Below are 26355 nucleotides of genomic sequence, written 5' to 3' on the forward strand. Positions count from 1 at the left end.
TAAGGTGACAAGGTCTGTAGTTAAGGACGGAGGCGGGAGGCGAGCGGGACAGCGAGCGAGCGAGGCGCGAGCATGCGGCGGCCGCGGCGCCTCAGGCCAGGCCCTTGAAGGCGTCCAGGTTGAAGGCGGTGTCGAGGAGCCGCTGCAGCTCCGTCAAGTGCGTCTTCTTGTTGCCCGTGGCCGGGGCGGCGGCGGGTTCCCGCCCCGCGTACCTGCGGCGGAGACGGGAACGGGGTCATGGGGACAGAAACGGGATCACAGGGATGGGAACGGGGTCACAGGGACAGGAACAGGGTCACGGGGACAGAAATGGGATCACGGGGACAGAAATGGGATCACGGGACGGGAACAGGGTCACAGGGATGGGAATGCGGGGACGAGAACGCAGTCACGGGGACAGGAACGGAATCAGAGGGACGGGAACAGGGTCACAGGGACAGGAACAGGGTCACGGAAATGGGAACAGGATCATGGAGACGGGAATGGGATCACAGGGACAGGAACACGGTCATGCAGAGGGGAACGCGGTCATGGTGATGGGAACCGGTCATGGGGACGGGAACACGGTCACGGGGATGGGAACGTGGTCACCGGGACGGGAACGCGATTACGGGAACGGGATCACGGGGACGGGAATGGGATCACGGGGACGGGATCATGGAGATGGGAACAGGGTCAGTGAGACAGGAACGTGGTCACGGAGATGGGAACGCGATCACAGGGATGGGAATGGGATCACGGGGACGGGAACGGGATCACAGGGACGCAGAGGGGCGGAGGCGCCCGCCCCGCTCCCTTACCACACGGGCTTGGCGCGGTTGATGGTGGTGCGGAGCCGGGGCTTCACGTAGTCGTAGTAGCCCTGGTTCTTGTGCTCCTCCTGGCACCACACCAGCTCCGCGTTGGGGTACTTCTGCGCCTCCTTCTGCAGGAGGTCGAAGGGGAACGGAGACAACTGCCGGAGGGACAGGCGGAGAGGCGTCAGCCGCCGCAGCACACAGCACAGGCGGACGTGCGGGACGGCACAGCCCCGAGAGCGCCTGTGCGGCCACCCCACGACAAGGACGAGCGCGTGGAGCGAAGCCGCTCACCTGCTCCACGCGGGTGATGGCCACATCAGCCTCCATCTGCCGGGCCTTGCGCTCCCGTGTCAGGTCGTAGTACACCTTGCCGGTGCAGAACAGCACCCGCTTCACCTTGTCGGGGCTCTGCGCCGCAGGGCCGCTCTCGGGGATGACGCGGAGAAAGTTGGTGCCTGCCGGGAAACGAGACGTCACCGTCATGGCAGGGGACACCCAATCAACCAGCATCAGGACCGCGATGCGGTGCGAGTTGCTGTCACCCACAGGTGGCAACAACGAGACAGGCACAACGTGCCAGACCTGTGGAATCTTTTCCCACCCCAACCACTGCATGGAGAGACACAGTGGGACAGCACGGAAACACTGGGGCTGGCTGGCACCGCCTCGGCCCCGCGCGCTTCCGCGCGCTCCCCGTACCTGGCAGCATGTCGTCGAAGCTGGAGCGAGCTTCGGGGTGGCGCAGCAGCGACTTTGGAGTGAAGATGATGAGCTGCAGCGGGAGGAGAGGAGGCAACGAGGCCGTCAGCGGCACAAAGGGATTTTGCTCCTCACTCGGCTGCTCTGCTGCAACCCGTGTTGGTGCCCCTGCCAACCCCTCCTGCTCTGCCCGTCTGCGTTCCTCCCCGCAGGGAAGAGGCTGCTGGGTTATTTATCACTGCGTCCCGGCCCTGACATCCCTGACCTACCTAGGGCGCGCGGATTCGCCAGCCCGCGAGAAGGGGCAGCGGGATGTCACGGACACAGGCAACAAGGGGCCCTGGCTCCTCGCTGGTGCGGACCTGCGCCCAGCCCCGGGGCAGGGGATGATGTGCGAGGCCACAGGAGCAGCCGGCTGCTCCCTTTTCCCAAGGGCAGGGCTTTTTAAAGCCGCCACCGGGATCGAGCTCCTCAGTGCTGGGAGTGATCCCAGAGGGCAGCACCTTTTTGCTCCCGGGTCCATTTCCCTGCTCTGTGCCCGTTGGCTCACAGGACACAAGGACGGCCCTGCTCTAAATCCCATCCCTGGGCTCAGCCCAGATCCAGGGCATCCCGACACGGGCTAACGGGAGCAGAACGGCGGAGGCAGCGCGGCCGAGAACGGGGCCACTGGCACTGACCGGTTTGCGGAAGGGCAGGAGGATCTGGCGCCGCAGGACGTGGAAGAAGTTGGCTGGAGTGGAGCAGTTCACGACGATCCAGTTGCAGTCGTAGAGCTGGCGCACGTCGAAGTCGTCCAGTTTCTGCCTCGGCAAGCAGAGCGGAGGGGCGTTTTGGGAGGGCCACGCAGCTCCCCGGCCTCGTGGCCCTTCCTCCCCTCTCCAGCCAGTCCTGCTCCCCCTCGGAGCATCCCACGGCACTGGGAGAGGCTGCACAAGCGGCCACCACCATCCAGTACACAACACCCGCCCCAACCGCACCGTGCTACGATGGCAGCGTTATCGTCTCCCCGCTCCATCGCAAGGCCGGGATGGGCTCCCGGGCACAGTGAGCACCCAGGAGGGCCCAAGGAGGCCAGGCCGAGCTCAGCGCACGGGGGACACTTCCACTCACAGGGAAGACGTCGGGATCGTCGTTGCACATCTGCAGGAACCGCTCGGGGCGGGCGGACGAGTGCTCGGGACCCTGCGGGGCGAGAGCGCGAGCGCTGTGCGGGCCGGGCGCGACGCACCCAGACCCCACTCGCCCAGGCCGGCCTCGGCGCGAGCCTCGGCGTTTCGGCATCCTTACCATGCCCTCCATGCCGTGCGGGAGCAGCAGGACGATGCCGTTCTGCCGGACCCACTTGGCCTGGCCGGGACAGATGAACTGGTCGATGATGCACTGGGCGGTGTTGTGGAAGTCCCCAAACTGGGCCTCCCAGAGCACCAGGGCGTTGGGGCTGGCCATGGCGAAGCCCAGCTCGAACCCTGCGGGACGGCGGAGGACGAGGAGGAGGAGGAGGAAGGTTACGTCCCCGGAGCACGGCCGCAGTCGCTGCCGAGCGCAGACCTCCGCACTCACCGAGGACACCGTATTCCGAGAGGGAGCTGTTGCACACCGTGTAGGGAGCCTGGTTGGGCCACAGGTGGTTCATGGGGATGCAGGTCCTCTTGTCCACATTCTGGTCGTGCAGGACGTGGTGGCGGTGGCTGGAAGAGGGAAAAGCGTCTCAGCGGCTACTCTCATTCATGCTTCATCCCAGACCCTTTCCTGTTCCCGCCTCATGGCACCGGACTCCTCTTGCCAGCGGAAAACTGCAGCCCAGGGTGCCAAATAACCCAGGGCGGAGGCGGATGGGGCTTTACCTGAACGTGCCCCTCTCGACATCCTGGCCGCTCAGGCGGATGTGGATGCCCTCTTTGAGCAGGGAGCCGAACGCCATGTACTCCGCCAGCGCCCAGTCCACAGTCCTGTTCTTCACCATCTCCCCGCGGGTTTTCAGAATCCGACTCAAACCTGCCGGGCAGAAGACAGTTCCTCAAGCCCACGTGTCCGTCCCATGCGCTCGGCCTGCCCGTGGGCCTCGGGCCAGAGGATCCACCTCTGCTCAAGGGTGGAAGCAGGGACCAGGAACCAGCACTGCAGGGAGGATCAGCTCCAAAATAAGAGCTGTTCCTCCCTGCCTTCCCTTGGGGAGAACTGTAACAGGTCCCTGCTTGCCCAGCTGCCCTCTAGCCTTCTCTTGCATCTTCTCCTCTAAGCAACAGGCTCTTTGGGACAAGCCCACAGTCCGGATTAGCTTCAACGACCTCCTACCTCCGTGGATGGTGAAATCCTCCACCGGCACCGAGCTGGCCACTTGACCTATATGCGTCAAGTCTTCCTCGTTCAGGCCAGTGGAGGGGCAGGTCATGCTCCGGGGCTGGCCGTCCAGCGTGAAGAAACCTGCATGGGACAACAGCAGCGACTCGCAACGTCCCAAAGGCCACACTGGGCTCGACGCGAAGAGCTCCGGAACGCGCTCCGCTCCACCACGGCACTGGGAGTCCCGGCGGGCTCTGGAGAAGCCAGGCTGTCCCCTAGGTACCTCCGGAGAGGGGCTGGCAACTCACCGGGCCAGGGGGAGTCCAGCCAGTGCTTGATGTGCAGGATCTTTTCATCCTTGGATCTGGCGTGGGCCTCCTCGCAGATCTTGTCGTACTTGGCGATCTCCTCCTGTGGGGCAGGGCGAGGAGGTGGAAGGGCCGTTGCAGAGACCCCCTGGCTGCAGGAGCTCCCCTTTCCCCCAGGGACATCCCTGCTGCTGCTGTAGGAACCGCCTTCGGCTTCGCAGACCCAGCACACAGGGAGAGCGGCGCTAGGGGGGCCCCGCGGAGCCGCTGCGGCTCTTGACGCGCAGGAAGCAGCGGCCGGGACGTCCCAAGCGCTCAGGATGCTGCCCAAAGCGGCCCCCGCGCCGCACGGCCCGTGCCGGGCGACCCTTGGGCTCCGTGTTCCAAGCACCGGCCTCTGCTCCCGAGCCCGGCGCTGCCAGCGCTGCCGCAGGCTCCGGCGCTGGCCCTTTAGGTGACAGGCGCAAGCAGCAACGGGCCCCGGTGTCTTTGCAGCGGGGGCTGACCCAAACAAGGGGGCTTTAAGCATTTTCGGTGCCCCTGGCCTAGCACAGCAACAGCCCCTCTGCCTGTCCCCCTCTTTCGCCCTGTAGGAAGCTACAGCCTGAACCAAGAAACGTGTTTGCTGCAACCGCGCGGACCCCGCGTCACCCGGTGCCCTCCTTCCCCCTCGCTCGGCACCCGGTTCTCGGTGCAGTTTCTCCTCCCGAGTCCCAGGCGACGGTACCTCGTACTCGGGCTGATTTACCACCCCCTGCGAAATTAACAGCTCTGCGTATTTCTGCAGCACCGGCTTCTGCTTCCGGATCTGCTTGTACATCAGGGGCTGCGTGAACATGGGCTCGTCCATCTCGTTGTGACCGTTGCGCCTGTAACAAACCTACCGGGAAGGGAAGAGGCCTTGGAGGGCAGCAGCGGCTCAGGAAGGGGGCAGAGTTACCTGGGGGCCTCCATGCTATGAAGAAGGTCCAAATCAGCCCGGGAAGGACCCAATTCTGACCTCCTTCACATGGGAGGAGGATCCAGGAGAGTCAGAGACAGCTTTTCCTCTCCAAGTGTAGATATGTTCCTGTTACCTTCCTTTTATCTCATCTCCCTCCCCTCAAAAAAGCAGCTACAAAGGCTGCATAAGCCCTAAAAAGACCTTCCATCTTCCAGAAAACCCATCCTGGGAGGTATTTAGGGACTATCCCAGAAATCCACAGTGGAGCCATGATTTCATAACCAGGCCTCATGCCTCATCCCTTACCAAATCCACCACCACGTCCTTATGGAAGGTGCTGCGCCATTCCGCCGCCACGTTGCACACGTACACCACGGCCTCGGGGTCGTCCGCGTTGACGTGGAAAATGGGCGCGTTGACCACGCGGGCCACGTCCGTGGGGTACGGCGAGGAGCGGGCCATGCGCGGGTCCGTGGTGAAGCCGATCTGCAGCGGGCAAGCGGAGGACAGAGGCAGCGGAGCCGTGAGGATCCGCAAAGGATCCTTGATGTTTGCAGGGAAGGGCTGGCACGAGGCCGGCAGCGTTTCGGCGCCCCGGGGCCGGTCGCGGCGACGCGGCTCCGGTTTCCGCGGGGCCCAAGCGCCGCGCGCCGATTCGGTCCTACCTGGTTGTTCACCACGACGTGGACGGTGCCGTGGGTGGTGTAGGAGGGCAGGTCGCTCAGGTGGAACGTCTCGTACACGATGCCCTGGCCCGCGAACGCCGCGTCCCCGTGCAGGAGGATGGACATCACCTGCGGGGCAAAGACCCGGGTCAATACGAGCGCCGGGGTCTGCGTGGGGACAGGAGCCCTGGGCAGGGATGGCGGCCAGGAAAAGGCTCTGCAGAGCCACAAGCCCCATCTCCACGAGCCTTCGGCCTCCCACAAAGGCACTGAGCGGCTTGCGAAGGTGTCCGAGCGTTTCCCAAGGGATCAGGATGGCGCCACGGCTAGTCAGGGGGAAAAAGCCAGGCCAATGGTTATCCCACCTCAACGCCCCCGGAGCGGGGAGGACGGGGCACCAGGGCAGCCCCGCCGAGCAGTGGGATGCACCATTCCAGCAGCTGCTAGCTGGAGATCAGCAGGGAGCAGCTGGAATTCACAGGCGACTCCAGCCCCAAATACACACGCCTGAAAACAAGGTCGTCTTACAAGTGGGGAAGTCCAGAAAAATGCATCCTTCTCCCCAACTTCTCACCCAGGGAGACAGAGAACATTTTGGCAGGAGATTCTGCACTCCCGGGCAGGGCTGGCGCAGGGAGCGCGCTATGGCTCGAGCTCCATATTTTGCTCTTTCACCCAGGGGCTGGCTGAGGACGCTGCCTGTCAGCCGAGGACAGAGTTTGTCTATTCATTCGCAGCCCTCGGAGCGTGGGAGGAAGGGAAGGACGTTGGATCTCACTCTCCTGGAGTGCTGGAGACAGATTTGCACCGAGCCAGACAGCGACAGTGTTCGCAGATCAGCCCCCACAGCCTGTTCCCAGGCTGCTTTCACACCTATATAGACTATATAGTGCCCCATAGACAGCTATGCTCCCTGAAGGTGGGTTCTCCTCCCAGCGCTACCTTCTCCAACCTGGAGACTGGTTTTATTCCTGGTCGAGGTTGGATTCTTCAGCTCAAGGTTCCTACCTCTGAGGCCTCCGAGCTGGGATTCCCAGGCTGGCTTTCAGAAATGGGAAGACCCCTCATTTCCTGGCCTTCCAACTACAGGCTGGTGCTTCTGCTTCTCTCCTCATCACCTCAGGAGCACAAACTGCTCACCCAGAGACTGAGGAAGCAGGAGTGGGAGCCCAGGAGCGATCGAGCTCCTACCCAATGATCACCAAAGATGATGGGGAAAGCCAAGAAGAGCAAAGCCAAGGGGATAGGAGAGGTGACGGCAGGGAAAGGGGCACAGGGAGCAACCGAAGGGCCTTGGGTTTCTTTGTCTGGTTTTGCTCTCCAGAGTGATCCATCTGCCTGCATCCCACCGCCTCCATGCACTTTTGGCCACCTCACCGTGAAGGACAGGTGGTTTCGGCACCACTTACCTTCTTCCCTTCAGTGTCCCCGCAATAAAACTGTTCTGCTTTAGTCTTGCCCTGAACCACCGGGTCAGCCGCCTCCAAGTGAGAGGGATTTGCCACCAAGGAGAGAGTGATATTCCTGTCGGTGACGCGGTTAATCCTCCGGTGGTACATTCCCAAGTGGTACTTCACGTCACCGGAGCCCTGAGAGGGAGAGGACAGTCACCTCCAGTCACCAAAACCAGGAACTCGGGATGCTTTTGATGCAAGGAAGGAGATCCCGTTGCCTCCAGCAACATGGCAGGGACTGCGGGGACTGCAAAAAGGGGGAATCTTCCTGCCAGGGCAGCAGCTGGCAGGGACACTCGAGGGAGTGTCAGGCCAGCAACTCCGAGAAATCCGAAGCCCGGGCAGAAAGCAGCGCTCCAGGAGCTGCCCTGCTTCCCATCAATGCAAAAAGAGACTTTTTAGGTGCTAAGAAACCTCCGGATGGAGCCGAAGCCAAGAGCTCTCCTTGGCCTGTGCCAGCACTCGTTGCAGGAACCCGGAGGAAGCAAGTTCCCTAGGGAAGAGCCCCCCACGTGCAGCTCCTGGGTGGCTTCTCCTCCCCTTTCTATTTGTTCTGAGGCTGCTTTACACCCGCCACAGCTGCTCATTGCCCAGCCCTTACCATAGCAATCCTCAAGGAGAGGCCAGGTCCTAGGACGGGCAAGGACGGCCTTGCAGTCCCTGCCGGAGGTACCCATGCAGGTCCCTAACTGTGGGGATGGATGGAGAAACGCCGGCGATGCCAAGGTCACCCCGTGCCCGAAGGGCGCTGCACGCGGGGCTCTAATCCCGCTCCCGCTCCACGTCGTCCGCGTCCAGCGCCCGCCCGGAGGCGACGGCCGGTTGCCGCAAATCGCTACGGATGCGGAACGGAGGGAAGGACCCACCTCGTCCGCAGCCTCCAGCTTGGAGTCGAACTGGCAGAAGATCTGCTCCAGCTCCTTCCTGATCACGTTGGCGAGAACGTTCAGACGCCCCCTGTGAAAGCAGAGCCGCCGTCAGCAGCGGCCTCCAGCAGGGACCGGCCTCCCCCTCCTCGCACGGAGCCGGGGGGACGATCCCTCCTTTCCCAAACGGCTCAGGTGGGCTGGAGAGGACAAGCAGGAGAGGCTCGGGGCTCTGCAGCTCTGTACAAGAAGGTCTCTTGGCAAATCTGGAGACTTGAAACCCCTCAGCGTCAGGATGGACAGGCCACCCCGCATCCTGACAACTTTTGTGGGACAGTCGGAGCTCTTGGCTTCGGACTGCTGTGGAATCAAGTCAAAATGTCCACCCCGGAGCGACGGAGCCAGCCAGCAAAGCCAAGATTAACGGAGCTGCAGTTCTGGAGCTAAGTGGATGGACAACACTTAGCCACAAGACTAGGTAGGTGGTGGCAGAAGCCAGTTTTGCCCTGTGACGCTGGACCCTGCGAGTGTCCCCTCCTCTGCGACCCAAACACCGCCCTGAATTACCTGTGGGGCATCCCCATGATAACATAATCCACTCCCTTCTCACTCGACTTGTCAATGATGGTCTTCAGGGCTGGGATGAGCACCTCGCAGCCTTCCAGGCCAAAGCGCTTCTCCGAGGACCACTTCCGATGGAGGAACTCCTCAAACCTGCGAGGCCAAAGGTGCCGTCGTTCCCCGCGCGTCCCCCGGCCCACACTGGCAGCGCGCCGCGCTCCGGCCTGCCGAATATCCGCTTATCTATAGGTCTTATGTATCTAAAGATCTTATCTATAGACCTTTTGCACCAGGATCATCTGCGCGTTCGGGCTCGCTGCCAACGCGCTGGCAGCATCTGGGCGAGCGCCGGCGCCCCGAGTGCGTCACCCTGACGAAGGGCTCTGACCGAGACCGCCACCGATGACGTGACGATGCCACTCAGGTGGCGGCAAAAAAAAAACCCTCGCAGCAAAGCAGGGCGAAGCGGAAAACGGTGGGAAATGCAGCGGATTTGGCTCACGGCCGGGTACCTGGTAGAGCGGACGAGCCGGGCCAGCAGCGTGCGCTTCTCCTCGTTGGTGAACTGCATGATTCCCGGCGTCTCGAACTTCTGCCGGATCCACTGGCACTGCTCCAGGTCGTTGATGAACATGAACTCCACGCCGATGTGCTGGCAATAGGCCATCTGCTCCGGAAAAGAGGGAGGGAAGGGCCGGGAAAGCAGCGAGGGACGCGCGGCGCCTCCTCCGGGTGCGCGCGATGCCGACGGGGACGTAAATCCGCCCCGCGCCGCTGGGTTAGCGGGCGAGAGCAGCCCACGGAGCAGCAGCGTGGAGGCGTTTTGGGAACCCGCACGTCCTCGGAGCTGCTTTTCCTAGTGCTGCCGGGGGGCTGCAGGCGCAGGGGACCCTCCAGGCTGCCGTGGGGCACTCGGGATGGTCCCCGCGGCTCATGCGCGTGCTGGGAACAGGCCCTACTGTAACAAACCCAACTCATTCCCTTTCCTTAGGGGTTCCAGATGATCCTCGAGTCCCTTCCAGACAGGATTTTCACAGTGGTCACGGCTGTGCCCAGATTCCCAAAAGCCAGCAAGCGATTACGCTTGGACTCGCTGATCCTGAAGGCCTTTTCCACCCATATTGACATTACGATCCAGCATTTCCTCAATTTTTGACACAACCGCCCAATTCTGAGGTGATTTCTCCACGGTTTCCCTTCGCTCCTTACCTCCAGCCGCCGGATGATTTCCCGGAGCGGGAGAGCCGACTCGTTGCCTCCAATGAACGTGGTGGTGGGCAAGTGGAAGACCTTGTCGAGGTCGGATTCGTCCAGCCCGTAAAAGCCTGCGGGATTTTCACGGGTGGGACAAGTGAAAAGCAAGAGAGAGCAGGGAAGGACGGGGACGGGATGTTGGACATGGTCGCATGGGAGCCAGGTGCATTTGGGGAGGGAATGAAAGAAAAAAAGGAAGCAGCAAAAAAAAAAAAAAAAGGCAAAAATAATCATAAAGGAGGTTTGTATGGGTAAAAAAATAAATAAAATAAATAAGCAGCAATTAAGTGGCAGACTTTGAGCACAAGTGCAACGGGGTTATTGTGCAAAGTGACACGGGCAACACAAGAAGACGAAACACAAAGCAATATATAGGCATGTAAATTAGGAATTAAAATCCAGGGTCAGAATTGGGAAGTTTGTAGCCCCCACAGAACACAATTTAAAAAAAAAAAAAAAAAAAGAATAAATGTTTCAAGGAGAGAAAATGAAACAGCAGGATCGAGAGGCGCCATGGAGCAGGACGGAGGTTTTGCCGCGCGCCCGGAATTACAAACAGGGAAGTCAGAGCAGAGCACGGAGACGGTTACAACAGTCCAACCCAAAGGAAAAGAGGGAAAAAACAAGGGAAGCGAAACAGAGAGAAACGGCATCCGTTTCGGCGGCGGACTCTCCTGAATAGCTCAGCCCGGGGAGCTGGCGCCGCCGAAGGGGCTTCTTCCCACTCCCGAAACTCTTCCTTGCGGAGAGCTCCGCTCTTTGGGATTTTGCCTAGTTTTAGTCCGTTTTTCCCAGCTCGATCCAAGCACGCTGCCCGGATCGGCCTCGGGGCCCGGCTGGAGCGCGATCCCACCCGCAGAGGCTCAGCCCCGCGATGGGAGCCGCGTTCCCAAATCACATCCGAGCGGGATCGACTCTCTGCTATGAAAGCAGCTGCCTCCTCCTGCCCCAGGATTTCATTTTGGGAGCATGGTGATTCCACTTGGTGGGTTTTTTGTTTTAAAACCAATTAAATGCTCCAGCAAGCTCCGTTTTGCACCTACTTACAGCATCCTCGTGACCGAGAGGGATCCGACCTGTTTTCGGAGAGCACCAAGAACAGGGCAGCAGCCTCATCCCAAAACAACGGGGAGCAGCTGCCCGAGCTCCGGTTTGTCTGTAGGGAAACGGAGGCTCCGAAAGGGCAGGGAGAGGAATAAACTCCCTAAATTCCTGAAGCAAAGCCAAAGCAGAGCTGGAAAGGGGATATGGGGAGTTTTAGGGGGTCTCTGCTTCTGCTTTGCTGCAACCCACCGGTGTTTGGGCACTGCTGATTTTACAGGCAGCGAGGACAGCGATGCAGCCGGTGGCGGGGAGGGCTGCAAAATCATCCCCGGGGTAAAACAGGGCCTAGTCAAAAGTTTTAACAGGTGAATGTGGCTCAGCTAACCAAACAGAAGCAGAAAAACAGGTTTTAGACCCCTAAATGGAGTAACCTTTTGGTTCAGGGCCATTAGAAAAGGGGGCTTGAACCTAGGGCAGGGAGATTGAGGCTCCACCGCGGGCATCTCCACGGGGCAAAGGACTCGCCAAGCAGCAGCCCGAGACAAACCCAGCGCGGTCCCAAACCGGAGACGGGCAGGGGTGACACAGGAGGACGGGGTGGCTTTACCGGCTCGGTTCATGCCCAGAATAACCTATTCAAAGAGAGTCCTGCACTCCAGAGGGTTAAAGGCTCGTTATTTGCCTACCTCCTACTGTTAACACTCGCAGCCGCTCCTTGAACACTGCAAGATCTGGGGTGGGCAGGGACGGGGGGCAGAAGGAAGAAGATAGAGAGACGCAGTCAAAGTTAGTAAAAAAAAAAAAGAAGAAGAAAATAAATAAATAAATAAATAAAGCACCCTAGAACTGTGAAAACTAGTCATGGAAAGAACAAGTTTAAAAAATCACAGTTAAAAAAAAAAAAACAGTTGAAAACCCACCAGTGGCAAAAGGGGGTGGAATGGAGGGTGACTACAGGCTACATGGCAAAGGAAATCCTGGTGGGAAAGGCTCGGGAAGGAGGGAAGAGCCCCGGGAGGGAAGGGGAGGCATCAGACACTGGGGAGCAATTGGGCTGCATGGTTTGAGATCTCCTCTGCGGCGCGGGCCGGCACGATCCCGGCACGGCGCCGGATCCATCCGGGATGTCCCCGAGGGCGCGGGATGCAGGCGCTCTGCGCTGCCCCAAAGGGGTTGGCTTTCCCGGTTCCTTTCCAAGGCGACCCCGAAAAGAGGAGGAACGTCGTGCTCCGAAGGAAGGGGGACCACACAGCGGGACATTAGTGCTCTCCGCATGCGGGTTAAACTGGTTAATGAGGAAGAGGGATGGCGAGGCCGAAGGGCGGCCCGAGTGCCTCAATCTCGCCCGCGTTTTGGGGGAAAACCCCTCTGCTTTGGGTCAGCAGGGAGAGATGGAGCTGGAGCATCATGCAAGAAGGGGCGCGGACGGCTCCGGTAAATCCGTGCGGGCTCCCTCCTCTCCCGGGACTCGGGTGCACCCGGATACGGGGACACGATGCTGTGGTTGGGTCTGGGCCAAGAGGTTTTCGGCTACATGGAGACGGACAGACACAAGACACAAGCCAGGCAAAAACCTGGATTTTGGAAGGCCGAGGTAGGTGATCCCACAGCACCTCTTGTTTTACATCACTTACCAGGCTGGATCGGCAGAAGATGGGAAAAAAGATGGATGTGACTCTCCAGTTTGGTCAGCTGGGGACACGCGGCTTGTCCCCACCTTCCCCCAGGGAGCCTTTCTCACCCTTGCAGCTTTTTGCAAAGGTCACCTCCTCAATCCAAGCCAAAATGCTTGCAAAAGAGACAAAAGCGAGCGGCTAAACAAGAAGCAACTGAGCAGCAAGAGCCTGTTTTGGAGATGGGCCATGCAAGCCCGCAATGACCGGCTGCCGGGCCAGTTGGAGCTGCACCACAAGAGGTGACCTTTAAGTATCTCGCTGCACACAAATAGCAAACCTGATTGTTCCCAGGACAAGTTTCAAGAGTTATTAACTACCCTGCGAATTAGCCACAGCCCAAGTGTTAAGAAACACTCTTTCAAAGCCAAAAGCCAGCGGGACTTGCTTAGGAATTGTTTTTCTCTACAACTAGCCGGCCAGCACCGGCGGATCCTGGGTGGCACCTGGGACATTTGGACTCTTCCTGCCATCAGGAAGCCTGCAAAGGCGGAAAACTCTACCCACAGGGTTTGGTTTTTGGCTCTCAACTGATGGGTTGCAAAGCCTGGATGGACATGGCAGGCTACGGCCACCTGCTTTTTTTAAAGACCTATCAGAGGAGCTTTCCATCCGGGGCTGCTGATGCAAGAGGAAAACCCATTAAACAATCAATAACACCCACAGGAAGGCAAAAATAGGACTCTCCCTTCGCGGGATAGATCCAGTTGAACCTGGGGTCCCAGCAGCAGAAGGGCTATGACCCCAGGCCCAGCCCATACCAGGGCCAGAGCATCTTCTACTAATTTCCCACTTCCTGGAATTTCATGGATTCCTGGTAATTAAATCAACTAGAAATTGCAATGACAGATATCTTGATAAAAAAAAATACAGAAGACACAAAGAAATAGAAATTAAATTCAAGAGCAGGGTCTGTCCAGCTCGGGCACTACCTGAGCATCAGTGATGCTGGAGCGGGATGAGCGCTGCGGGCTGCACGTGAAGCCAGGAGGTCTTGGAGGCTACAAACCCTCTCAAACCCATCCTGGAGGAGCCTGCCAGCTCCCGAGACCCGGACCAGGGCTTCTGCCTCAAGAAAAGCAGGTCAAATAGCCCAAATTTGGGGATTGAGACGTTTCCCCCACTATCTAGCAAGCTGGGGCAGCAAAAAGTTATTATTCCTTCTCCATTGCTCCCTGCACAGGAAATCCAGATGCAACCCGAGTTCAAAACATCCTTTTGCTATAAAGGGACTGTCCCACCAGCAACAAAACTACATCCCCAGCCTCAGCAAGAGGGGTTTTGGGGACCAAAACGCTCTCTGGTTTCATTACCCGTTCCTGGGCCCACGGCAGCGCTGCTCTCCCAGGGAGCTCCTGCGCTCCGGCCAGGAGAACCGAGTTCTTTTGGGCTCAGGTCCCTTCCCATCCCCATCCAGCCCTGGAGGGTGCCCGGTGTCCCCGTGCCCCGCTCCATTTACATGCACCATATATCTGAGGGGCTGCTGCGGTCGTGCGCGGTTAGTAGTGAGGACGGTTGCTCTACGCTACGTTAGAAGCGTGCCCGAAGAGCGCCGGCGGGACAAGGGGGGACAACCCTCGGGAAGCGCCCGCGAGCGGACGGAGACTACGGACTACGGAGATGGAAACTCCAGCGTGTTTGGAGGCGCCCGGCTGAAGCGCTTCTGGATCCGGATGGTCCTCGGGCATCACGCACGCTTCTCCGTGCATCGCTCATCCTCACGAGCTGGGAATCCCCCCGCTCCGCTCGTGCCGGGAACGCATCCCCAAGCTTCCTTGGCATGATCACTTGGGGAACAAGGGAGCGGATCGGGAGATCCCGCGGCAGGCCGGGAGGAGAACGGCCGCGCCGAGCAGAAGAGCCGGCGCCGACATTCCAGCCCTGCACGACAAGGCAGGACCGGAGCAATGGGATTTGTGCCGCGATCCCCCTTCGCCGGCACAGCCAGAGGGGGGCAGAACTGCTCCGCGGCCGCCGGGCATGCGGGAGCCGGCGCTCCGGGCCCAAATTTGGAGTGATCATTCCGAAGGAAACTTAAGACCTTTCCCCCCGCAGGACTGAAGCGCTCTACCTACGAAGCCGTGAAAGAGAGAGGAGCTCAAGCAATGCAGCACTAACTGCTCTCGAAGCCCTCACCCAGTTTGTCTGTGGATGAGATAATATCGGCCGGAACGGACGAGTCCAGATCCGCATCCAAGATGCCCAGTGGGTCGAGTTGTGCTACATGATGCCCTCGAATCTATGAAATGGGCCGGGAATGGACAGGAAGTGCCGAAAAAATAAAAGGGGGGGGGGAGAAAAAGAAAAGAAGGGAGGGGTAAAAAATTAAATTACATTAGAATTAATTTGCAGAGTAATTCTCACCGACGTTTGGAGAAACAGTTACTGGCGCATCATCAAAATTTACACAACTAATGCCGAGAGGATCGAGTTTTGCAATGTGATGACCCCTGACCTGAAAGCAATAACACAGATTATTCATTAAAACACATTAATTAAGAGGTGTTCATAAAGAAAAAAAAAAAAACAAATAGCCGTGCACATTTTCCCTCTTTCTCAGCACTGGACAGATCTGGCCTCAGGGACTCCACACACTGCGGGTTGGTGCACACGAAGTCCCACCAGCACCAGCAGTAATTCCAGGATCCAGTAATTCCAGGAGATGGATGTTTTCTAGCTCCGCTCTTCGCCTTCCTCTCAACCATCCCTGCAACTTCTGAGTCAGTAACTTTGGCTTTCAACACCCAACACTACCCTCCAAGCGGGAATCTGTTTCTTACACTACGGAGCAGAAACCCCTTGGGTTTCTAGGTCGCCCCGTTGGGATGTGGGTGCGCAGGGGCATTCCCGAAGGGATGCAGGAATGTGGAAAAGGTCTTTTCCCAGGGGGAGCTGCGTTTCCCATGGAAGCAGATGCGGAACGTGCCGGGAGCCGGAGGGTGGCGCGACCGGCTGCGTTACGGCAGCACAAAGGCAGCTTGTGTTCCCCGACCCCAAACGAGTCGCTCTTTAAAAGGCCACCGAGAACCCGGCATGTGACAGTGCCTACAATGAAGCCACAAACTCTCGCTGGGGCCACCCGGCAGCGCTCGCCCGTAATTAGAGCTCAATCCAATTTAAGAAATTAATTGCCTGGTGTTTTAAATAGGCTGCGCATCCCAGGCAGGGCTTCTTACCTTCGTCTTCTTTCCCACCTCCGCGCTCTGTGCCGAGCTCCCCTGCCCGCATCCCACGGGCAGGGCATCCGCACGGTTATTCCGCTGTAGCTACAGCAACAGCAGGGAAGGATTTCCCGGCACAGCCAAGGGAGCAGCTCCTGACACCGCCGCTCCAGAAGCGACGGGAATGCAGATTCCGCATTGAAACGCAACAAGGAGCTGCTGCCTTTCCCAGGGCTGCCCTTACAGCATTAACCTCTTGCTAATGAAGGGATTTTTTCCCCAATGCCCGAGCAGGCTCCTGATCTGCAGTGGGGGCTTCTTTGGTGGAGGATGGCAGCACTAAGGCCCTTTCCCAGCCGGGAAAGCGCAAGGAAACATTTCCTGAGCTTTACTTTTAGGACATCAGAAGTTCTACCGAAAGCACATCTGAAAGACGGGAAACAGGATCCCTGTCCCCAGCAGCTGAGCCAGGCAGGAAGTGGGAAACGATAACCAGCTCCACGGGAGCTTAGCATGAGAGAGAGGCTCCTTTCCCAAGGCCAAACGATTTGGGCATGGGAAAAGCTCTCCAATCTCTGCAGTTCCAGCCAACTGGGCTGTGCTAATTGCTCCGTCAGGGTGACAATAGCTTTAATCTTCCTATTGTCCCGCCAGCATCAGCTGATGCATCCGCTCCCACAGGTCAGCAACTGCCCTTAAAATAAAGCGGAGCACCAAGCCAGGCGTGCTCAGCCCAGTTTCCAGGCCAAAGAGATGAACTGGATGCACTAAACGGAGGGTGTTTTTGGAGCTGTGCCGAGCAGGGCATCAGTATCCCCCTTGGGAAAGCTCCGGCCTTTCCGTACCTGATATGCCCTGATGAGAGATTGCACGGCGAGATGGTCCTCCACGAGCTTGTCCACGTTGGGCTGTGCTTGAACCAGGAACTGGGCTTGGGACAGTGCAGAGAGGCTGGTGCTCAGGGGAGGGGGGCTTTGGTACGCGGTGCCCGGCGCCGCTCCGGCATTGGCGTTGCGAAAGAAGATGTCCCATGACTAGGAGAGAAAGAGAGGCCGAGTTACACGCGGTGCAACAGCATCTCCTCGGCCCCGGGAACGGCTGGAGAGGACAGCTCCAACCCACGGGTTTCATCTGAAGGACAACCAACAAACCGAGACGGGAGGTGGGATCTGGACGTGAAGGGAGCGAAGCCCTTGCACCATTTTGGTGTCACTTTGGTGGAACACTTTGGTGTTCTTCCCTTCTCCATCCACCCTGACCATTTCTTTGGACAAGTGGGTAGGGGCAGAAGCCAGCAAGGAGCTGACCCTTCTCCTTGCCCAACCAAGCCCAACAAAACCAAACCCCATTTCTGGCCGAGTGCAGGGGTGGCTTCACTAGGTCACTTTATTTATAAATGGTTTTGGGACTGGGAGCTGGTTCTCATCTGTAGTTAGAGAACAACTCCATGTCCCTCCTTTCCATTGGCTTCACGGATCAGCCTGTTCTCCTCCTGCCAGGCTCAGGAGAGAACTTGTTTTGCAGGAGAAAAGCTGGGAGAGCAGGGCGCCAAAACCGCCCTCGCCTCCAAAACCAGGTCGGAGCCGGGCGCGGAGGCGACGGGAGAGGGATCCTCCCCGGAGCACATCCGGCGCCGCGGGCTGGGAAAGAGGATGTTGGAGGAGCGCTCGGCCCCCGTGATCAGAGGGAGGACAAAATAATTCTGCTGAGCGCAGGGTTTTGGGGGAGTTTCTTAATCACCACCACCAAAAACCCCCCGGAGCTTCCCGGCGTTCTTCTGCTTGCTGGTTTGAGCAGCTGGTGCCCATGCAAATAAATAAATAAATAAAATAAAAATATAAAAAGCTTAGAAAGGAAGTCCTGGATACGGAAAGAGCAGAACCAGCATTTGGAGCCTCCAGAGGGAGACGCTGGCAGCCAGGCAGCTGATCCCATCGCCCTTATTTTCCCTGCGGAGCGCAGGGCGAGGCACCATTTATTCCAGTCACGCTCCCGGCCTTTCCCCTGCTCTCTGCCTAGCAATTTCCTGCATGCCAACGAATAATATCGAGGATAAAAACGACCTGGAGCAACTCTGCCCCGGAGCCGCGTGTCTGCACAGCGCGGAGCCGCCAGCACAAGCGAAAAAAGGAAATTTTGTTTTGCTGCTGGAGGGATCCCCTGTCCCCAGCAGTCGGTAAATGGGCCAGGTTGGTCCGAGGGGCCTCATGTCGGTGGAGCGGAGCCTCTGCTGCTGCTTTTCCGGGCTCCGCGGTGTCCGATCCACGCTCCATCGTGTGGCTGTGCAGGGTGATTAAGTTCAGCAGCGGGTTGTAGGGAGGGAACACAGAAATCTGGGAAAGATGGAGCCACCAAAGCACTAAAAGCCTCTCCTGTACCTCAGGAAGACCCCCAAAGTGAGTGGGACCATCATCCCTACATAGGGGGGAAAGGGGCAGCAGAGGCCACGGCCGCTCCTTTACAGAAACGCCCACTTCATCCTGTTAATCCCATTAATCCTTCCTCTCCTCTCAACGCTGCTGGACCCAATATGGATCTTAACCAAAAAACAAACAAACAAACAAAAACACTAAAAATCACCCCAAACCCAGCATTGCTGATAATTTACAATTGTTTTTCCTTTTTTGGTTTAAATAGCAGGTACACCTCGAGCAGCAGCTCTATCCAGATGGGTAAGTCCAGGGTTTCCTCACTGCGAGCGCTCCCAGCACTAAGGCAATGGTTATTGGGGGAAAATCAGGGAATACTGGGACGCCAAGAGGAGGAGCATCCCATGTCCCCCGCTCGCTGCTGCTTTGCACCAGGGAGGCACAGATCACCCGTGACACCACGGATGCCGGTGCTGGATCCCAGTCCCAAAATTCGAAACCGTTTCCTCTCCGAGCGCTCCCGCTCCGAAAGGAAAAGCCCATCCCGGAGGTCGCCAAACAAGGAGCGGCAGCGGCTTGGGCAGCGCCAGGACTTTTGCTAAACGCTTTATTGCCCCGGGTAATTGCAGGGTGTTTCGGGCTGCTCCGCCGCAGGCTTCGCCAGCAACGCGGCGGTTTCGGATGCCGTTTCCAGCCCAGGGCGTTCAGCCCTGCAAGACTTGCAGCACGCGGGGTTTTATGCTGCAAGATGCAAACACGTCCTCTCCTCCGCCGGGCACGGGCTCCCTCGGGGTTTGCTCCAAAATGGCCCTTTAGGAGCCCACGTGCCGGTGAGGAATCACGGAGCAGCCCGGCGCCGTCCTCCTGTGCTACCAGGGCCAGGAGGACTTTGAATCCAGAGTTTGCTCCAGGTCACAGCCGGGATGAAGCCAACGGGGTTATTTCCCTCTGCCCTTCTCCGGGCTCGTCCCGCTCCCTGAGACGACAAGAAACTTCCCAACAACCCCGGCCACCCATCCCACAGCACTGGGGACTCGGGATGGGCATAAGCTCAGCCAAGGAATACAAAAAAACCCACAAGTTTTCTTTTTAAACCTTCTCAGAGCTAAACAAGCCCTTAAAAATATTTTGCAGCTTAAAAACAGCCATCTCTGCATGGAGTAAATCAATTTGTCTTGCTCAAAAGCCCGAAAGGACGCCAGGGGCTACTCTACTGGGGAAAATTCTTGAAAGTTTTGGCCACAGAATTGTAGGAAATCCCGGCAAAGCCAGGGGTTTATTGCAAACCCCGAGTCAGTGAAAAGCAGCCTGATCTCCCAGGGGCACAAGAAAGCTCATGGGCAGTTTCTGCTCCGTGCTGGGTAGAGATAAGCCTTGGCCAGGCCTGTGCGAGGCTCTTTGCAGCAGCTCCACCCCGGCAGAGCTATCGCCCACGGACACGCTGCCTGCGCGCCGCTTCTCCCCAAAACGAGCCCAAAACGGCATTTTGCAACCCCTGCTCAATGGGTTGCACCGCTGGGGAGCAAAGCCAGGGTCAGACACTGAAGAAAACCCCTTTCCCCCCCACGGCGGCTGCGCGAAACCACCCGGCAGGGAGAGTCCCGCGGGATCGTGACTCAGCGGGCGGACACCCCGGAACGCTGGAGTTTTGCCCAGGAAGCTCCGAGTCAGCGTAACCGGGACAGCCCAGGCGTTATCAGCTCCTTCCAAGCGGGTTTGGGACTAGTTCTACAGGTTCCCCTCCAAGATTTGCTCCCTACCTGACAGCACATTGGTCCTGCGACGCAAGAACCCCTGTCCACCACCGAGGTGTATTTTTTTAATTCCTATTATTTTTTAAAGCATACCACTTGGCCGGAGCAAAGCCAGAGGCTTGGAAAGGGAACCCAGCGGCAGCATTTAAAGGAAGCAGAACCAACTGGGATTCACCCTGGACAGAGATGAGCCCAAAAGCAGCCCGGGATCCACCTGCTTTTCCTACTACCAGTGTCATGTTTGCTTCCCAGCAGCAAAAAGACCCCATTTATTTCATGCCCAAGGGAGGCAGCAGGAGAAGAGACCGATTTCACCTGGAAACTACAAGTTCAGGCCCTGTTTGGTCTGGGGAGCTGCAAACGAGGCCTCCCGTGAGGAGGCCAAGCTCACGCCGCGCATCCAGGCGCGCTTCCCGCTCGGCTCCGCGTGCCGGAGCGCCTGCCAGGACCGTCTGCGCAAACAAACACGAACCCGCTCCAGAAAGGCCGAAGGCAGCAGCTATTTTTAACCCACCTCTGCTCTTTACGGCCAGCACTTCCCGCTTCTCTCTCGCTTTTGCAGCTACGGGTTTCAGTTACGGCAAGAGCTGGCGCCTGCGGCCGCCGCTTTTTCTGGCTGCTTCCGACAGGGCTGCGGGGACTCGTTCAAAACAGGTTTGAACAGACTCCTGCTCTTTCGGTTTATGGAGTATCAGTGAAAGGGCAACGCAGGTCACGGACGGGATGTTTTTTTCATGGAAGGAACCCTTAGCGGCTCTAAATACACAAAAATATCCCAAGGGACATTTGCTTCCCTATCTCTTCACGGCAAATGCTGAACGGGGGGTCTGGAAAGCCCGAAATCTCCCCTGAAAATGCTCAAAAAGCAACTGCACAAGGTCCTGAGCAACCTGGCCCAGCTGTGAGGCTTGGGGCTCGTCTGTTGGGTGAGATGTTCAGAGCTTCAAACAGGGCTTGCACGTGGGCAAACCTGCGGTTTAGTAAAGACACGACCGGACCCTCAAAAAAGGGCCAAACGCGGCCTAAACCTGCCTCATTTTTAAGTGTTTAGTCTGATGCCAAATGCTATATGCTGATCTAGCAGCCTTTAATTCAATACTCCCCCCCTAAAGGGCTGGATTATGTGGTAGGGCACAGAACGTGGCCCGGAGCTTTCAAGTCACTATGTGACAAGTGGCACAATGCAGAATAACCTGTTTTTGTGGGGTTTTTTAGAGGCTGCTTTGCTTTTCCCATCCATTCGTTTGCCTGGGAAGAAGCAGGAAGCCAACTCTGTCCATGACAACCTGCCTTTGATCCTACTTAACACCTTTACAGCAGCAAATGCCCCAAGGGCTGCGTATTTTGGATGCTCGGAATCAGAGCTGTGGAAAAGATGCCCAGTGCTGCTGCGTTTGAACGCGAGCTCATCTCTCACTTGCTCATCTAATATTTGCATCAATATTTGCAGGCAGTTCATGTGCCCCTGAACAGAGAAAATCCCGGCTCCACATCAGAACATGTAGAAAACTGCCCTAAAACCACCCCCGGTAATGCTGAAACTTGGTCATTATGGCAACATCTCCCACGGCCCCTCCTAGCAGGAGGAGCTGCGGTAACGCGGCTGCAGCCCGGCGCCGCAGACCTTAGCCCGCAGCTAAGTTGGTTTCCCAATTTTAGGTTACGGAGCAGCAGGTGGGAAGCTCTCTGGTTACCAGAGCAGGAGTCTGATATAGCTCCCCAGGCCTGGCTGCAGTGGCGGGTTGAAAAACACCCTCCCTTTCCTCCAGAGAGGAATTAAACCCTCCTAACGAGCTGCCGGAGCAGGGAAGAGATCAGCAATAAAAGCATCAGGAGCTCCTTGAAGGCGCATTCCCAGGAAAAGCCGTCCTTTGTATCCACGTGCGATCCCGGAGGCAGAGGACTCCACGCCGTGCGCGTCCCACGACATCCACTCGGGAACCGAGCAGCTCCTCTTCACCTTCCTCCCGCTCCGGGCCGTCGTTCCCTCCAGGAAAAACCAGCAGCGCTCCAGGACTCCCGGGCCCTCCTGGCCGAAATCCTCCTTGGGCCACGTGCACTTACCTGCATTTACTGCACACAGAGCCCTGCGGCAGCAGAGAAGCGAAGCCGGAGCCCTGGCGAGGTTGCTCCTTACCTTATGGACACTTTTGGGATTTTCCAGCCAAGCATAGTACATCTCCTCCACATAGTTTGAACTAGTCCCGCTCAGAAAGGGCTCGGCAGCCACGGGCGCGCTGTAGCACCTGATCTGGTGAAACGTCCTGGGTGCTGCCGGCCTGTGTTGGGGAATTGTCTTAACAGTCTGAGAGGCCGTCAACGGCCTCAGTTTTGCGGCACAAGTCCTTAAGTTAAACATTTTTGTCCTGCGGCCTCGCACGCGTTCCTGTTGGGAGAAAAGGGGAAGCGTTTTAGAAGTTATCCGAGACAACGGACCGTCTCCCACCCCCCTATGCGGCACTCGCGGACGGACGAGGGAGGGACGTCGCAGAGACGAGCGCTCCGTGCCTGCAAAAAGGGACAATTCTGGGGACACAACCGGCTCCGATCTGCCGAGTCCAGCCCAAAGCCACGAGCCCAGTGTCTCCCATCCAACCGTGCGGGAAGGATTTAACAGCAGAACAACCTCTCTTGGGGTCGAAAAGAGGATAAAGCCACCGGCTGCCACGTGAAACTAAAGCCCGAGAGGAAACAAGTTTTACAAGGGAACACGGCCCGGGCTGCCCATTCCCCCGAAGGATCGGGCTACCCCGGCGCCTTCCACCTCAGTTCTCGGAATTTGATTCTTCTTATTCCGTGTTTTGTGATTCTTCCTTGAACAGTCCTCCAGTTTTTCCAGGAAAAAACCTTCTCTGTTAGATTCCAAAAGGAAAAGGGCACATACGGCCCTTGCATTTCGTCTCTTTTCACTGAATTTGAAGTGTTTCGTGCAAATACTCGAGATCCCGTGAGAAAAGCTTGGTGCCTCGCAGGGACGAGGTGGAATTTGGGTGTAACGGCCAAAACTGAGGAGCACCCTGGGCGCAACAGGAACAGGTTTGGAACGACTCGGCGCCGGGAAGGCCGTGGCCGAGTGACCTTCCCCAGCTGGCAAAGCCAAAAAAGAAGCAATCCCAAAACAAAACAGGAAATAACTTGGGTTAAATAACTTTTGGGAAAAAGCCTTTGGAAAAGCCCATCGGCACAAGCCGGTCGGGAGCAGCTCCTACCTATGGCCCCGCTCCCAAGTGACAGCCCTTCCCAGGCGAGCGCTGGAAAAAACTGGTTAAGGGCCGGATTTTAATGCCGAACGTCACATTTTCCCTCCCGGCCTCCCACGGAGCCGAACGGTGTGAGCCCTCCCAGGTCTGCACGAGCAGCTTTGGTTACGTCGAGCCGGTTTGGAAGCGCTTCCCTCTCCTTTTTCGGAAGGCCTGGCCAAGAGCTGGACGGGAAGGGCTCTTCTCCAGGCGTTTTTCGCGGCATTGCCCGCTCAGGCAGTCCCTGCGCTCCGTCTAAGGGAGCCTAAGGCAGGACCGAGGTGGCACCATCAACTATCTCTTGTCGTGATCGCCCAGCTTGGCATCCATGACCATAAAGTCACCAGCAAAGGAGGGCTCCGCTGCTGGCATGGATCAGCTCTGGGCCAGTTTTCCGTCATCCATGAGCAAAGGACTTGGGATGGGGACTCTGGGACGGAGGGTTTCATCACTTTTGGCTCTGTCCAGAGAATCTGGACAAGGAATGGGGAGGAAAAGCAACCCAGGACCTGCTCTACGGGTCAACAGGGTTGACAAAACTACCTCTTAAAGACACCTGAGCCCAAAGGAAAGCGCTGGGAGGTCCCCCAGCACCGCGGAGACCCCAGCACCGCGGCTCTCCTTGCGCCTGGACTCCTGGGCCACCTCGTTGCTCCCAGAAGAGGCAGGATCCAAGGTCAGAGGTGCCCTCAGCTGGCCCGTCTCCACGTTCCCTCCGGGTTCACGAGGAGCCGCCGTCACGAACCCGAGAGATAAAGTGAAGTCTCAAAGTGCACGAGCCAAAGAGAAAGAGAAAATACGTTGTCATTACTAACGGTGCCTCAGCCAGGTTTCCAGGCCTGGGGTGTGGAATCTAGTTCTAGTTACCCAGCACTGCAGTGGCTAAACTTCCTCTCTCAAAACGGAGATTTTGGTCCAAAAAGCACTCAGGTTGATGCACCTTTAAATGCAGGAGCATTGCAACTTGCTGGAGGCAGCAACTGGCAGCTGCACCCCAATGGAAACCGCTGTTGAGGAGCAGGGAACTGCAGCAATCGGCACTTCTGGGCCCTCAGGAGCTGCAGACGTTAATTCGGGACAGAAGTTCAAACCAGCCCAAGGAAGGACTGGGACCGTCCTGCTGCTTCCAGGAGTTAACAACCTCCAACGTGTTTTCTCCAGTTGTGATTCACCCTCTTGCGCTTCAAGCAGCAAAATGCACAGCGATAATTCAGCGAGCGCCCCGAGTCACGTGCCCGGGCACACGCGCATGGAAAATTAAAAGAGCTGCAGGACTAAAGCTTCAAAGACGTCTCTAGCTTCGGTGTCCAATTTCAGTTCTGCCTAGCACCCGGTGTCTGCACAACAGAGGTGTCTACCCCTGGAATGCAACCCAAAATGAGCAGAATCAGCCCATTTGGGGAGTCTCCCGCAAAGGAATCACTGCCAGGATTTGGGAAGCTTCGGGCTGCGCCGGGGCAAACCAGGCCCGTGTTGGAGCAGGGCCGCTCCGATAAACCCAAGCGACGTCCGGGAGCAAAGAGCCAGGAAACCGAGATTACAGATAGGGGAACAATCAATTAATGAATACAAAGTGACTCTGCTTCAACCCCAGCGGTGTTAGAAGGAAAAAGAAAGATCCCGTGCTGGCCGGCCAGGCCCTTGGCGCTAGAGCTGGATTACGCTCAAATTCCTGCTCCTCGCTCTCGCGTTTTCGCTGAAAGGTCAAACAACAAGAATATTCGTAACAGATTAAGAGCTCCCACGTTCAACACCAGACCACGAAGCAAAGCAGATTAAGCTACTAAATTTGACCTCTGGCAGCCGGAATCAGTGAAACCCGCCACGGGAGACGGTTAATTGGGCATTGCTTTAAAAGCAGAGCTGCCAAGCGACGGATAAGGAAGAATTAAAGACTTGATCAGAGGGAAAGTCAAGCGGTTAATGGGGACTTAATGTATGGGAAGAAGAGGAGGAGAGGGGCAAACTTTGGCGTGACCAAGCTCGGCTGGTGCACGGGACGCATCGCTGATGCCACCCTCTACCTGGTGTTAAACACAAGGAGGATTCCTATAAATTCAGGGGCTTATAATGACACGAGGGTTTGGTTTATTACTATTAAATAAAGATAACACTGTTATATTGAGGGGGGGAATCCAGGCCAGAGGGTGGCGACGCTGCTAGGACATCCGCGGAAAGGTCCTGTTTTTAAGGCAAATCCATATGTTTGGCAGCACCTCGGGCGGAACCACGGGGCTCCCGGGACGCGTTTGGTGCGGTCACCATGACGATTGAGACGAGCAGCCGCCGGGCTGCCAAAACACGGCCGAGAGGGGGAAAAAACCCCACGCGTGGCCGCGCTGGAAGGGGCGGGCAGCCGCGACGGGCGGGCCCAAGCGGGACGCGGGGGCCCCGCGCGAGGCCGCCCCGCCCGGGGTGACCTTGGGCGCGCGCGCGCGGCCCGCGGGGCGCCCGGTGGCGGCGGCCGCGCGTGGACGGGGCCCGCGTGGGGCTGCGGAGGGGGGGGTCGGCCGAGGGGAGGAGAAGGGGCGCGCGCCCGCGTCCCCCCGCGCGCGCGCGCGGGCGCGCCGGGCCCGCCCCCCTTGGCCAATCAGCACCCGCCGCTGCCGCCAATGAGAGGGGCGGCAGGCAAAGCGCCGCCGCCCCATTGGCCGAGCGCGCTGCCCGTCTGAAGGCAAGCCCCGCCCCTCCCCCTCCCCGAGGCGCCCGGGCGGTGGCGCCAAGGACACCGGGGAGCGGCGCGTGGCCGTGGCCGCCGCTGCCGCCGGGCCCGGTCGTCGCGGCCGCCCGGCTGTCGCCCTCTCCTCGCCCCGGTTCGGCCGCCGCCGCCGCCACCCGTCCCCCGGTACCTACCGGCGCCTCCGCCCGCCCCGCTCGCCGCTCCGACTCTGACAGCGGCCGCCGACCGCCGCCGCCCCGCCCGCTACGTCACCGCGCCGCCCCGCCCCCGGGCACGCCCACCCCGGCCGCCGCGCGTGCGCGTGCGCTCGCCGGACGCCGGGGGCGGGGCTAACCCCCGCGCGGGGCGGGGCCGGGCGCTAAGGGCGGGGCTTGTGCTGGATAATGGGCGGGGCTTGCGGGGGGCGGGGCTGTCTCCATGGTTACCTCCCCGGGCTACATGGCGCTGCCCGCCAAACAACGCAGGGATCGTCCCCAGAGGAGGCGCCCGGCGGCAGCGTCCCGGAACGCTGTCCCCAAGGGCAGCGTCCCCAAGGGCAGCGTCCCCAAGGACGGTCCCCGATGGCCACGTTCCCCAAGGGCAATGCCTCAAAATATTGT

The 26355-nt window shown here is 58.5% G+C and overlaps 1 protein-coding gene across 4 annotated transcripts; it reads right to left on the reverse strand.

The window, feature by feature from the left end:
* On the reverse strand, window positions 1-26002 carry OGDH (oxoglutarate dehydrogenase). Of its 4 annotated transcripts, none has more exons than XM_088521425.1 (24): window positions 25930-26002; window positions 21975-22223; window positions 16560-16748; window positions 14690-14792; window positions 11567-11611; window positions 9792-9907; window positions 9095-9249; window positions 8589-8735; window positions 8022-8112; window positions 7111-7290; window positions 5702-5830; window positions 5343-5522; window positions 4821-4973; window positions 4094-4196; window positions 3798-3926; window positions 3347-3497; window positions 3063-3190; window positions 2790-2968; window positions 2613-2684; window positions 2180-2302; window positions 1500-1572; window positions 1092-1255; window positions 801-955; window positions 1-212 (listed from the first exon to the last, which is right to left on the reverse strand). In XM_088521425.1, the coding sequence occupies exons 2-24, from the start codon at window positions 22194-22196 to the stop codon at window positions 92-94; spliced, it is 3108 nt and encodes a 1035-aa protein (XP_088377551.1). In that variant the 5' UTR covers window positions 22197-22223; window positions 25930-26002; the 3' UTR covers window positions 1-91. The 4 variants fall into 4 exon arrangements, with proteins under 4 accessions (XP_088377551.1, XP_088377552.1, XP_088377553.1 ...); XM_088521426.1 differs by lacking the exon at window positions 14690-14792 and adding an exon at window positions 14918-15008; XM_088521427.1 differs by lacking the exon at window positions 11567-11611.
* Between the last annotated feature and the right edge of the window lie 353 nt (window positions 26003-26355).

Source organism: Tinamus guttatus, unplaced genomic scaffold (genome assembly GCF_059628265.1).
Source record: "Tinamus guttatus ecotype Peru unplaced genomic scaffold, ASM5962826v1 Tinamus_guttatus_pri_ptg000123l, whole genome shotgun sequence".
NCBI lineage: Eukaryota > Metazoa > Chordata > Aves > Tinamiformes > Tinamidae > Tinamus > Tinamus guttatus.

Excerpts from the sequence above, each read along its gene's own strand:
- OGDH (XM_088521425.1), bottom strand. The coding sequence starts at position 22,196 with ATGTTTAACTTAAGGACTTGTGCCGCAAAACTGAGGCCGTTGACGGCC. Across the intron at positions 7,291-8,021 it reads AGCTGGAGGCTGCGGACGAG|GGCTCCGGTGACGTGAAGTA; the intron begins GTGGGTCCTTCC and ends TCTCCCTCTCAG. Across the intron at positions 5,831-7,110 it reads GGGACACTGAAGGGAAGAAG|GTGATGTCCATCCTCCTGCA; the intron begins GTAAGTGGTGCC and ends TTTGCCCCGCAG.